At 40.9% G+C, this 13,917-nt stretch overlaps 1 protein-coding gene across 2 annotated transcripts in view; it reads left to right on the forward strand.

Annotated features, from left to right (window-relative positions):
* The window catches only part of LOC309547449 (growth hormone-regulated TBC protein 1-like), a 122,121-nt gene that overhangs the window by 57,006 nt on the left and 51,198 nt on the right, over nt 1-13,917 (forward strand). For both annotated transcript variants that reach the window (XM_082247308.1, XM_082247307.1), the window contains one exon: nt 9,906-10,002. In XM_082247308.1, the coding sequence (XP_082103434.1) occupies nt 9,906-10,002 (97 nt within the window). The remainder of the gene's footprint in view (nt 1-9,905; nt 10,003-13,917) is intronic.

Consider the following 13,917-nt stretch of genomic DNA (forward strand, 5'->3'; position numbering starts at 1 on the left):
TTACATGCAGCTCCCTCTGCAGCCCAAAACCATTGCACAGAGCAGGTAAGTATGTTTGTTATTTTAATGAAATAAAAAAGGAAGCTTTAGTGTCACTTTAGACTACAATTACTTTAGCCTGCTCAGTATAGTGCAGCCTAGTGCAGTGCCAGCTCCAGCAGGAAGTAGTTGTTTTTTTCTCAACTTTATTTGAAGTTGCACATAGTAACACTTCATTCATGTCACTGCACAGCAGTGTTGTGTGTTCCACAGCTATGTGGTGCCATCCAGTGTGTTGTGTAAAACTGCAGACATGCTTAGTTTTTTCTGTGCTGCAACTCGCTGCACATCAAACAAGTGTTGTGGTGTGAATGGGGAACATGGAAGACAATTTTTTGCTATGTGACCTGTTTTAAAAAGTACCAAAACACGCAGGTCCTGGCACTCAATGTGAACAAGCCCTTAAAAGGTTAAGTTCACCTTTCATAACATCTTACACCTGTATTCAGGGGGTTACATGTTATGAAAGGACTGGTCCTTACGCTGACAGTTAGCGGTTATCTTCCCCCCACCGCTAGCTGTCAAAATGAAAATAAAACGCTCGGCTGCATCACTTATTCACAGTGTTCTGTGAATGGGAAAACTACAGTGGCTGTCAGCTTATAGTTCTTAATGAACTAACATGGTGCTGTGAGCACTGTGTTAGTTAATTGATTGTTCCTGTGTGTATCGACTTACCGGTACAGGCAAGCATATACACTGACCAGTCTGCAGAAGTCCTTCATGACATCTGATCACTGGCGCAATGCTTTACAGGCTCCTACAACCAAAAAAATAAATGCACATTTTTTTTACCTGCAAAAAAAAAGTGTATTTATTATTATTTTTTGTAAAAAGGTGAACTTATCCTTTTTAAATTTAGAGAATTCAAATGTAACAGGAACAAGCCAGTAAAACATTCTAAGGAAAGTATGTAGTAAGGCCTCTGTTAAGTTTCACCTCACAAACACTGAGGGCCAAATGTACCGTACAAATAAATGCACCTATTGCATTTGCTGCGTTAAAGAGGACCTTTTAGTAACTTTACCATATGGGTTTCTAACATGTAACAACATAAGGCACAGATTTTTAAAAACTCTCTACCTTTTTATCATTAAAAAAAAAAAAAAAATACCCAAGCTCAGGTCAAGTGACATTTTGTGTTTCAATATTTTATTGAAGTTTCAAGAATCTTAACAAGCCATGGTTTGCCCATGCAGGGGTGACATAGAACAGGCATGTAAAGAAACGATGTGTAAACGCGTAATAAATTACATAACATAACCGTAAATTTTTACCAGGACTATAGAGGACCAGGTTAAAAATGAGACCTATATCCTAGGCTATATTACTCTGTACCCTGGAGTACAGCTGTCTACATTGATAGCCTTCATATCAGGGATGAAGAGAAGGAGGAGGAAACAGAGAAAAAGGAGAAAAGAGTAGAGGGGCTCCAAGAGAGGGCGAGTACCACGGAATTGGGACCTGTACAAACAAGGTTTAAAGCTGACCATATCTAGTCGGGGGCAGGGACGGGAAGGAGCAACTTATCCCTGGTTCCCAGATTTTCAAAAATTTTGCATGCAAATCTTTCAATATACTGAACATCTGCTCATCAATCAGAGCGTTCATTTTCACCCCTGGAAAACAGATGGAGCCTTCCAGGCCTGGGCAATGGCTCGCTTGGCAAAGATAAAATATTTGGCCAATTTCTGCTGGGGTGTGAAGACCTGATGTAGGGCAATGCAAGCATGCCATCGGGGCAGCCTTTCAGATCATCATATGAAATAACCTCAATAGGCCAAAGACCATGGACAAGAAGCCAATCAAGCTTGGGCAAGACTACCATATATGTAGGGCATCCCACGTTGACCACAATTCTGAAAACCTCTGTCACTGCTGCAAGGAGAAGCATGAGCAAGCCTAGCCGGGACCCAGTACCACTCAAGTGACCTTTTCAAGACGGAGTTATGGTATTACACTAGGTTCACACTTGTGCGGCTCTACGAGCCCCGATTTGCGTGTGCAGGCCAGTCTATCTATTTGCATGGGCTGCTGTGCCTCCAGCAACGGTCCCCGCACCTATTCTGAAAATGCAACCCACATGGAAACCGCAAGTGCAGTGTGGCTCTTAGTGTGGGAAAACCAAGCTGTGTTTTCCAGTGTGGGGATTTATGGTACCCCCACGTATCTCCTGAATGGAGGGTGGTTGCAGCTGCGGGAACAAAGCTTACCCACAGTGGCAATCATCTGCACAATTGTGAACCTAGTCTGTTTAGCATTTGCTTAGTATTCCCCCCCCCCCCCCCCCAGTTATCAGATTGTAGCATTGCAACCTCAAGCTGGGAGGCTTGAAAAAAGTAATAAACTCCTCCATGCACATTAGCTTATTTTTAAGCTCATAGCAGCTACTTTGAGGTTTTTTTTTTTGTTTTTTTTTTTCAGCCCCTAGAAGCACATAGTGTTATCCTATGTTCCCATGCACAACTTATTTAGGCTAGAAGGGTTTTTTTTTTTTTTTCTTAGCCAGCGTCACGCTGGCCACCACGTCCTTAACAGATGATTCATCAGCTGAATGTAAACAAAACAATTGCTGGCAATAAAAATTGAGAAATGAAAAACAGCGTGGGGGGTCCGCCCCCCAAGCCAAAATTAAAAGAAAGGGGGGTAATGAGCAAGTGCCCCCCCTCCCTGAACCATACCATGCCCTTAACATGGGTGGGTGCTTTGGGGTAGGGGGGCTCCCCACCAAAGCACCTTGTCCCCCATGTGAATGAGGGCAAGGGCCTCTTCCCCACAACCATAGACTGGTGGTTGTGGGGGGTGACATCAAAATCTAAAAGCCCCCTTAGATCCCGGCCCCCCTATATGAATGAGTACATTGTACTCCTACTCATTCACCAAAGTAGTATCAAAAAGTAAATAACACACACACAGTTTTTGAGAAGTCCTTTTACTTTTCAACTACTTTACTTTTTACTGACCACTCTTCTGCTAATTAAGCTAAGGAGTGGGGCCATTCAGGTGACCCTTGTGATGCAATCAACCAGGGATTAATGGGTCAATGATGTTGCAAGGGGAGGAGTCACATAGCGACATCACCGGGTGGTCCCACCCCTTACTTCAGCTGCGGGGCTGTCATTCGTTGGGAGCCTTCATTGGGTGCTGACCTTCCAAGAAAAAAAAAAAAGGGGGGATCGACTCAAAGCGTTCACTGAGATTCAGATAAGTTGCCCCCACAACCCCAGTGGTTGTGGGGCGGAGGCCCTTGTCCTCATCGACAGGCACCCCCCCTATGTTGAGGGCATGTGGCCTGGTATGATCCAGGAGGGGGGGCTCCCTCACCCCCCCTCCCCTTCCTAGCCTGCCAGGCTGCATGCTCAGAGAAGGGTCTGGTATGGATTTTGGGGAAACCTTCATTTTTTTTTTTTTTTTTTTGGGCATGGGGTTTCACCTACCACTAAAATGGGCCTGGTTTTGGGGGGAGGGACCCTCGTGCTGTTTTTCATTTCTCAATTTTTATTGCAGGCAATTGTTTAGTTTACATTCAATGTACAGCAGGGAACCCCACTGACAGCTGATGAGTCATCCGTTGTTAAGGACGCAGCGGCAGGCTTGCCACCCGACTCCTTAACAACCAGCTATTTACTGGTTAAGAACACAAGTGGCTGCCTGCGCCTTAACAAAAATGCTACCGCTCCTAAACACTGCAAAAACACTGGCAAAAAAATGCTAAATATTAGCAGTTTTATATCTAGTGTTTTTTTTTTAGCTTCAAACGTGCATGGAGAAGTGTGAGATTTACAATTGCTTAGCATGCATGTACTTGACATAAAAAATATCAGCTGTTAGGTCCACTTAAACTTTTTTAAATTGTAAAAGCAAAAAAAAAAAAAAACTCCATGCATATCCACAAAAAAATCGGAAACATTTGAATTTTGTGCAAGACTTTTTACATGGATATTAAGGAATTCTTTGGGCACTTACCACAGCTATGTAGGGGATATTAGTAATGAAGCTCATTCTGTTTACTACAGTCTTGCAAGACTAGCTTTGGCAAAAGTTTGGAATGTAACGAAGCTTTTTAGCTGGTCCACTAGCTGCTAAGCATTTTGACTTGGGAACTGCAAACGTTTCCAACAGTCACAGCTCTACCTCTCTAACCTGTGAATCCTTCCAAGCCTTTGGGCATAACTAACAGGAAATCCTAAAATCAAAACGCATGGAAGAAATAATGGACTTTATTAAAAAAAGACTGTTTTGTTTTTCTTTGTAAAATTCCGATAATTTTGTGATGTGTAACTTTGTTTAATTTCATTAAAACAGATACATGTGCACTTCTTCTGTATATTCTGCAATAATTCATGATATGTGATAACAAATCAGTGCATCAATATTTCAGAAACCTTGATATCTTACAGCTGAACTCTGTGCAGATATAAAAGATGCAAATTTGACGCAGCTTTGCATTCGTTAATACATCATGAAATACATTTTTGAATGCAAGCAGTGTAAGATTCCCAAATCTGACCGTTTTATCAGCCTCTTGCAATCCCTGTACATCAAGGCTGGAGTGTGAGAAAAAGCAGTAACACAAGAAGTCAATCAGGTTATGTGCTGACCACAATCATGCTGATCGGAACAGAAAGCATAGTGACAAAAAGTTGAGTTCATTGCCATTCGGCTTCGCCTTTCACTGTCCTGTCTCAGTCTGGGGTAGGTCCAGGACAACCTGGGCTCAGTTGAAGTATGCTGATAATCAGACTGAGGACATCTAGTGGCAATTGGGTACTGTGGGGAAAATACCTGTAATAATGCCAAATATTGCAGTAAATGTTGTCTTTGTTTTTTTAGTATTGTGCTTTTCATTGTTGTCATATTTTCGGCTAGATTTCTGCTGTAAGAGAAACTCATGGCATTCATCTACAAAGCATTAGTATTACAAAATATTAGTGCTAGTTCTAGATGTGCTATGTTTTAATAAAGAAACCAAGAAATGCAATATTCTCTTTGTAACGTGTAGTTTACCTCAAAATTGTCACCACATCACAGGAGACTTTATGATTTTGTAAGGGTTTTAAGTGGTTTATAAAGGGTAGTTACAGTGGCTGGGCCAATATCTCCCACTGCTGTCTCTGAGCCTATGAGGAAAGAGAGAGACCAGCACTGTTACGGAGGTAAGGCTTGGATAAGTATAAAGGGAGGTAGGGGTGGCAAACTAGTGGCCCATTGTTTACCCTAATACAGGGAATGCATTAAGGTAAAAAAAAATTCTATGCTTTAGAACCCATTTATTTATTTCCCATGTGGAGAAGGATGAAGTTAATTTGCTGTGATGTATCATCAAATGCAGGGTATTTTATCTACTCTTGTGGATACATCACAGCAAAGTAAATGTAGAGTTTGTCCCATTGTAGTGCAACTGGAGAATTGCAGTTTTTGCTTCTTCTACTGACATGTAATCCTTGGTGATAGAATGAATGCACAGTGTCAAACAGTGCTCTCTGCTCTACTTCTTACTGTACTGTAATCGTGTCCTAGATTAAAACATTGCATTGCAGTGAAGCTCACATCTCAGCGTTTCAAGGGCAAATCAGCGGTTCCCAATTCAAATAATATCCAGCATTTCGTGTCTTTATGCTGTGCTATTACACATTTAAAATTGCAGCCTTTAACTGGTAAAACCAATATTTTAGTTTGGGTAAATTCCAACTGCTTCAAGTGAATATGTAGGTAGATTGACAGTCACTTGATTTATAGTAATATCAAGCAATAAACAAGCTCTTGCTAACCGCAATAGCAGCAGGCACCGTGGAGAAATGAATCCTCAAACTTCACAGTAAAAGACATTTACATTGTTCTCTCAACAGCTCAGCTCACCTTACAGAAGTGAGAACATGGGGATGGTGACTCAAGCAAAAAAAAAATGCTGGAATTCCCATTAAAAACCAATAAAGCAAACGGATTAATTATTATTATTTTTTACCTGAAATTATTGAATTAAAAAAGCGCTGGAGAGGGAAAAAGTGGATTCATCCACTGCCATCATTGGACCACCCCATATACAGTAAACCATAACCAGACTAGTCATAATAGCAGGTCTTTCTTGGACCCAAAAGAAATATAAACCTTTGAGCGATTGTCACTTGCCAGCTTCCTATAGCAACTTTCCCATAGGGCGCACTTACCCTAATAATTCTGCTGTTGAATACATGGGATTGTTAAACTGTCCCTAAGTGACCCTGCAAGCACCTCCTTTAAAGATTGACTACTGTTTGCATATTCAAGCAGCTGCAGGAGTCACAGCTGCCTGAATACAATAGCCGGCAGTTGGGAAGTTCAGCGATTTTATTCTCTTGTTCGAGCCGCGAACGGTGAATGGTCACTTCTACTATCGTTATTCCAGTAGTTTTCTTTTAAAACACTGTTTGCTTTACAAAATTAGGAGGGGTAACTTTGTAGTTAGTCCTGTAGTCTTCACTGCACTGAAGTCTGGGGTTTGATCTTTACTTGGCCTGTATTGGAATGTGTTTTGTGTGTTCTCTCAATATTTGTATCAGTTTACTTAGCTAAAACAAGATATTGGGAGGTTAATTGGTATCTGCCTAGAATTGTTCTTAGACCTGTGTAGGTGCATGTTAAATGTGCATGGAAAATATTCTGATCCCCTGCAGATTTTGTAAGTTTGCCTACTTACAAACAAATGAAGGGTCTATCATTTTTATCATAGGTATATTTTAAATGATAGAGACAGATTATCAACCAAAAATCCAGAAAAAGCACATGATATAAATGTTATAAATTGAGTTGTAGTTCAGGGATTAAAATGTAAGTATTTGACCCCCATGCAAAATATGACTTGATACTTGGTGGAGAAACCCTTGTTGGCAAGCACAGAGGTAAGACGTTTCTTGTAGTAAGTTACCAGGTTTGCACACATTTTGGGAAGAATTTTGGTCCACTTTTTACAGATCTTCTCTAAATTCTTAAGGTTTCTTGGCTGTTTGGGAACTCAGTTTCAGCTCCCTCCATTTCTATAGGATTAGGGTCTGGAGACTGGCTAGGCCACTCTATGACCTTTAATGTGATTCTTCTTGAGCCACTCATTTGTTGCCTTGGGTCATTGTCATGCATAAAGATCTACCCACAACCCTTTAGTGTTCTAGCTGAGGGAAGAAGATTCTCATCCAAGATTTTACAATACATGGCCCCGTTCATTGGCCCCTCAATGCAGCAAAGTCAGACTGTACGTTTAGCAGAGAAACTACCCCAAAGCATAATGTTTCCACTTTTGTGCTTGACTGTAGGGATGGTGCTCTTAAGGGCCAGAGTCAGCATTTTTCTTCCTCCAAACATGGCGAGTCGAGTTAATGCCAAAAGAGCTCAATTTTTGTCTCATCTGACCACAGCACTTTCTCCCAATCCTTCTCTGAATCACTTAGATGTTCATTGGCAAACTTTAGATGGGCCTGTACATGTGCCTTCTTGAGAAGGCAGACTTTGCGGGTGCTACAGAATTTCAATCCATTGCGGCGTATTGTGTTACCAATTTGCTTGGTGACTGTGGTCCCAACTACCTTGAGATCATTCACAAACTCCTCCTGTGTAGTTCTGGGCTGATCCCTCACTTTTCTCATGATCATCCTTACCCCATTAGGTGAAATCATGCATGGCGCTCCAGACCAAGGGTGATTGATGGTTATTTTGTATTTCTTCTTCTATTTGCGAATAATTGCTCTTACAGTTGTCTCCTTCTTACCAAAAACTTCTTGCTGGTGGCCTTGTAGCCCATTCCAGCCTTGTGCAGGTCTACAATCTTGTCCCTGATGTCCTTTGACAGCTCTTTGGTCTTGCTGATTGTATGTGGGTTTGAATGGAAGAGATTCTGTGGACGTGTCTTTTATTCACGAATTGTCATTAGGAGCACATTCTTAAATTGACAGGACTAATCTGTGTACCACATGAGCACATACTGTAGCCAGTCTGTTGGAGCCTGAATTATTGTTGGTTGGTAGGGGATCAAATACTTATTTTACTCACTGAACTGCAACTCCAATTTATAACATTTGTATCATGCGGTTTCTGGTTGATATTCTGTCTCTAGTATTTAAAATACACCTATGATAAAAAATTGTAGGCCCTTTATTTCTTTGCAAGTGGGCAAACTTACAAAATCTGCAGGGATCACATCATTATTTTCCCCACTGTACTTTGATTAAGATATTGAAATGTTGGCTTCTTGCTTTCTGAGCAGGATTTTTTTGTGGTCTGTGATTTTTTTTTTTTTTCCTAGCATTCAAAATGTAACAGAGGTTCTCACCCTTCCTCACTTTATCCAAAACTAAAAATTAAGTTGGCTTTAGATACACCTAAGGCCTTATGCCACAAATGGGTGTTTACATGCAGATAAAAAACATCATTGGCACACTTAGGAAAGGAGCAGAAAAAACCCTTAGGGCTCTTTCATACGGAGCGGACTGCATTGCGAACCGCTCCGGCACTTTTTTTTTTTTTCACGGAGCGGATGACATTTGTGTCATCCGCTCCGTATGTCCGCATATCATCCCATCTGTTTGTGGATGATATATGGACATAATGTATGTCTATGGGTATTGCGGATGACACCGCTGACATCCGATTTTGCATCCGTTCCGTTTTTTTACACGGAACAAAAATAGGGTTCTGTTCCGTTCCAAAAAAGGGAACAGAACTGAAAGGATGAAAATCGGATGTCAGTGGATGGTCATCCGCTGACATCTGCAATGCCATTGACCTACATTATGTTCGTATATCACCCGCAAAAAAATAGGATGATATACGGACATGCGGAACGGTCGTGTGAAAGGGCCCTTAGGGCTGGTTCACAGCTATGCATTTTTTAGTTTTTCAGAAACACACTATGGTCCATTCAACATGATTTCCTATGGGTCATGTTCATATCTGTGCATTTTATGGAACAGACAGGGACTTTTCTGGTTTTTGGTTCCATAGACTTCAAAGGATCAAAAATGTGTATTGAAAACTCAAAATGCACCTGGAATATGCAAACTGCTACCTGCATAGGTGTAAAACCAGGCCCTAATGCTTTTGAACGCGTCTAAATGCACTTAGTGGTTGTAAACCCTTACATATACCAAGTGAAATGGCTGGTCTTGGGTGATCCACAGACCTTCAACAAATCCTCCTAATATATAAGTTGTACCTGTTTATCTACGGTTGTCTTCTCTACAAGTGCAAAATTTTTATAAAGCTTGTCTGAGAGTTCAGAAAAAAAGGGTCAGAGAGCTGGAATTACTCTGCAGAGCTCAGGGAGGAGAGCTCTGAGAGCTGATTGGAGCAAAGACACACACACACCCTATTCACACAGCACAGAGCTGAGGCTGATCTGCTGGAAGTCCATCCCCTGTCACCTTTTTTTTATTTTCTTAATGTCAGGAAAACTTGTCCGAAGTGACTCATGCTGATAGAGGAATGAAGCAGCAGACCGAAACGACACTTAGTGCTTTTATTCGTAACAAGTACACACTATAGAAGGATATGCTTTGCTCATATTTCATGTCTGAGGTTTACAATCGCTTTTAAATGCTAGAGGTGTTTAGCAATTTGGCAGTCATTCATTCCAATGGTCAGAATAAATTAAAATTTATGAGTGAGCAATACAAAGCTTTAGGTGTGTGTTGTTGTTTTTTTTTTTTTTTTTTTTTTTTAAGCTGCTTTTTCCTGCCAGGAATAAAAGGCGTTCAGTGGAGAAAATTAAATGTCCTGTGTGCATGAGCCCTAAGGAACAACATTTGTGTACAACTAGTTATTCTCTCTATATTTCAGATCATTTGTATTACCAGGATTATTTTTTGTGTAAGAAAACATGCAATGTCTCTTTTCTGCAGGGTATGAACTTTATCACAGGATACCTTATTTTGGTTACTAAAGATGAGGAAAAGGCCTTCTGGTTGTTGGATGCTCTTGTTGGACATATTTTGCCTGGTATGTTGTTTTTTTTACTAAAACACTTTTTAGGGATATAGCTTATAAATTGTCAGATCAATTTACTCTCCTTATGAACATGTATACATGAATCTTTTATAATACCATAAGTTCAATATTCTCGATTTAACCTTTCTCCCAGGACTCCAGGGCCACATTGTCTACAGAAGGGCCAGACTTGAAAGTGTGACTATATTAAGGGAATAAAATGTAAATATTAACAAAGGATAAAGTGTCCCTGTAAGGTTAACACAGAGCAAATGCGTATCCTTTAGGCATGACTAAAGTGTATGGCTATATCTCATGATCTATCCACCTGGTACATGGCTCAAGAAATGTACCTGCTACCAATATATTACGCTATTCTTTTTCTTCTCACCCCAGCTTTTTTATTGCGGTATTTATTTAGTCACAATTGTCTTAGGACCCAGTCATACCATCGCGTTACAAAATGCATTTTCTGTGCATAATGAATTTTTGGTGTGATTTTAATCAAGTGCATTGCAATGCAAGACACATTCTGTATGCAATTTCTTCCTTTTTATTATTGTCCTATTTTATCTCCATTTTTGTGGATTGTCCTATTTTTTTTATTTATTTATTTTTAATATGGAGATGTGACTAATTTTAAATTTTGAGTTTTCAGTGCATTTTCCAGGCTTTGCTATTGATAATACTGTAATGAAAAACACACAAAAGGTGCAGCGAGCAGTTTTTTTTTTTTTTTTTTCCATGTGCTTTGTGCTGTGATCATGGGGTTTTGTAATGCACCTAAAACGCAATGGTGTGAATAGGCCCCCTTCTTTTTTTTTTTTTAATAGGTGCATACCTGTAGGCTTGTATCCCATTCTCAGCCAGCTTGTATCTCGTTTCATCACATTATATGGTTTCTTTACACTATAAATAGTTTAGGCTTGCATAAGTTATACTTGGGTGTGAATTGTGTCTCTGTATATGCTGTTAGCTAATGCACAGTCTATTCATTTTATATACAGTGTATTGATATTAATTTGCTTTGCTTTTATTGTTTTTCAAAACAATGTAACATTGAAAATAATTGAATTGCTTTTTACATATGGCATAGCAGATCATATTTCATGTAAAACAGTGGCCAATAGAGGGCGCGCCTGTTTGTTGTCTCTGCCAAAGAGTATAGCATCCTTGCAAACAGCTGTAATACTCACACCATCACTACATGCAGAAGAACATTCAGAGCCTGAGTTTCTCTAAAATGCGACTCACACAGAACGTTCTCTCAGGGCAATCTTTGACAGGAAAAGCAGTCAAAATAAAAAATATAGTATGGTCCAAATGCCACATGCAGTGTTTAACTGGGTGCAGCATGAAGTAATGTCCAAGGAATGCAGATTTGCATACACCCTTACAAACTTGGTAATTGGAGGGAGCTTTGTAGGCTTGGGTAACACCTTTTGTGTCTGCATTTCTATGCTTTTCTTTTTTTGTTTTTTTGCACATTTTCATTTGCTCCAATGGCCTAAGGCCCCTTTCACACAGGCGGACCGTTCAGATCCGCCTGTCAGTTTTTTTGGTGGATTTGAACGGTCCCCCCCCATGCATCCCTATGGGGCATCAGATGTCAGCGGAGACATAGGTTTAAAGGTTATGACGGCATATACAGTTTCCTGCAAAACGTTGTCTGATAAGCATAAGCGTAGTTGAAATGGTTACCTGACTGAAAGACAAAAAGACATTGCGTAGTACTGTGACCCAGAATAATAATTGTCAATTCCTAGGAGAATTTAGGCCATCTTGGATGTCAAAGGCGGTCCAACACCATATTCAGTAATAATTTAATTATTTTACTTGGGGTTTTTATATTTTTGTCCAACCCCTGTAAGGGGGGATTCCAGAAAGAAGTACACATTTAGTATATGGCAAGTAAAAAAAGACCTATGTCCCATGATCATTATCTGAAAGAATGAAACCTTCTTCTTTTTTTTATTTATTTTTTTTTTTCTGTAACAAACGGTTGTCGTTTGGTTACAACACTGCTATCGTGTGATAGGTAGATATATTGCTCTTTGTAAACAGAAAACTATAGAAGAGTGCTGCTTCACTGAATACTGGGAATACAGAAAGTGGAAACCAAATGGTTTCATTTTTAAACCTCATTTTGTCAGAACCTTGGTAAATTACGAAAATGACCTTTCTGTAAATGTTATCTTGTCCTTGAGTTTGTCACATAGCTTGAGCAACTTGTAGACAGCTTATCGCAGTGTTTTGTGCAAGAAGTACTACATTTATCATGTGCTTGTCTGTTTTTTCTTTTTTCTTTTCCTCAACTGGGAAAAAAAAAAAAGTTTGGGAGGACAATTCCATGCATTTTGGAGGCCATTTTCTGTTTTGCTGAATTACTGTATTAGTAATTAGTTTCATAGAATTCAGTGAAAGTAACCACACAAAATGTTACGGATTTAGAAATACATGTGTAGCACAATTCCTAACTATTTTGCTGGATATGGGTCCCCCTGGGTCACCGGGTGCAACAAAAGTACCTTTTTGTGCATGTTTCTCCAAGTGTGAGCACTGAGACAATGACCAGTCCAGTATCTTTGGGTTTTTTGTATTTATTGAGAACTTAGATGGGAGAAGGGAATGAGTGGGATACTCCTTTGGCTCAACTATGCACATATTGCTAGGGACAACTAAAGAATGCCAATCGGCGCTGACTTGACGCTGACTTAATGCCGGGCAACGCCGGTTGACGCTGGTTAACGCTGGCTTGCTGCCTATTAACTCCAAACTGACTTTGGACTGCTTTCTTACATAAAGAAGTCCTCTTTGAGCTCCCTTAAGCACTCCTTGCTGAGGTAGCTACTTGTACTACTGCTGCTCTGCTGAACATTTCAGGGCCCACACCGGCACCCTCTTTCACTTATCTTCAGGGCTTAGACACTGGCACCCCCTTTCTCTAAGCCTTTTCCACAGGTTATGAAAAGTGGTCACCGCCTCCACCTATAACTGGTTTTAATGGTAAGGAGCACTGGAAGGGCAGATGCAGATCAAAAAAACAAAGAGATTTACAGTCACAACTTACAACCAGCCAGCGACCAACCGAATTGGAACTGTCTTAACAGTATGCGTTAAAACAGGGGTTTGGTTGCACACATTTGCAAATACATGCGTAAGCTGCAGGGCCCGGCAAGGCACCCTGTGATCTGCAGTCCCTAACTCTACAATGGGAGCACATGCATCTAATGGGATAGATGGACAGGTGACTAGAGGGAGCCCATCCCTCCTTAAAGGCACAGGGTCACACTGAACACCCAGCACATCGCACAATGGCGGCAAATGTGCTTTGCCTGGCTCAATATAGATATGCAAAATTATCGTTGATATCTATTTTGAGCCAGGCAATGCACTGAAACCTTTGCCGCCATTGTGCGATGTGCTGGGTGTTCAGTGTGACCCTGTGCCTTTAAGGAGGGGTGGGCTCCCTCTAGTCACCTGTCCTTCATCTATCCCATTAGATGCATGTGCTCTCATTGTAGAGACTCTTTAAATTGTAGAGCTAGGGACTGCAGATCACAGGGTGCCTTGCCGGGGCCTGCAGCTTACGCATGTATTTGCAAATGTGTGCAACCAAACCCCTGTTTTTAATGGATACTGTTAAGACGGTTGGTCGCTGGCTGGTTGGTAAGTTGTGACTGGAAATCTCTTTGTTTTTTTGATCTTCTCCACAGGTTAAGTTGCTCCCGGATCCCTCTGACCTTCTGGAGTGGTCCCCTCTCCTAGGCAGACCCCTGGGCGGTTTCAAGTACTTGCAACACTGTTTTTCCCCCAAAACTTCTGCCCAGCAGCTCCACTCGGTCCACAGCACTCTGGATCCCTCTCTGCAGCTCAGCTCAGTCTTCGTCCTCTAGGCCGACTGCACAGGACCCCTTTACTACCGCA

This window comes from Pelophylax lessonae (genome assembly GCF_965119305.1).
Source record: "Pelophylax lessonae genome assembly, chromosome: 2".
NCBI classification, from domain to species: Eukaryota; Metazoa; Chordata; class Amphibia; order Anura; family Ranidae; genus Pelophylax; species Pelophylax lessonae.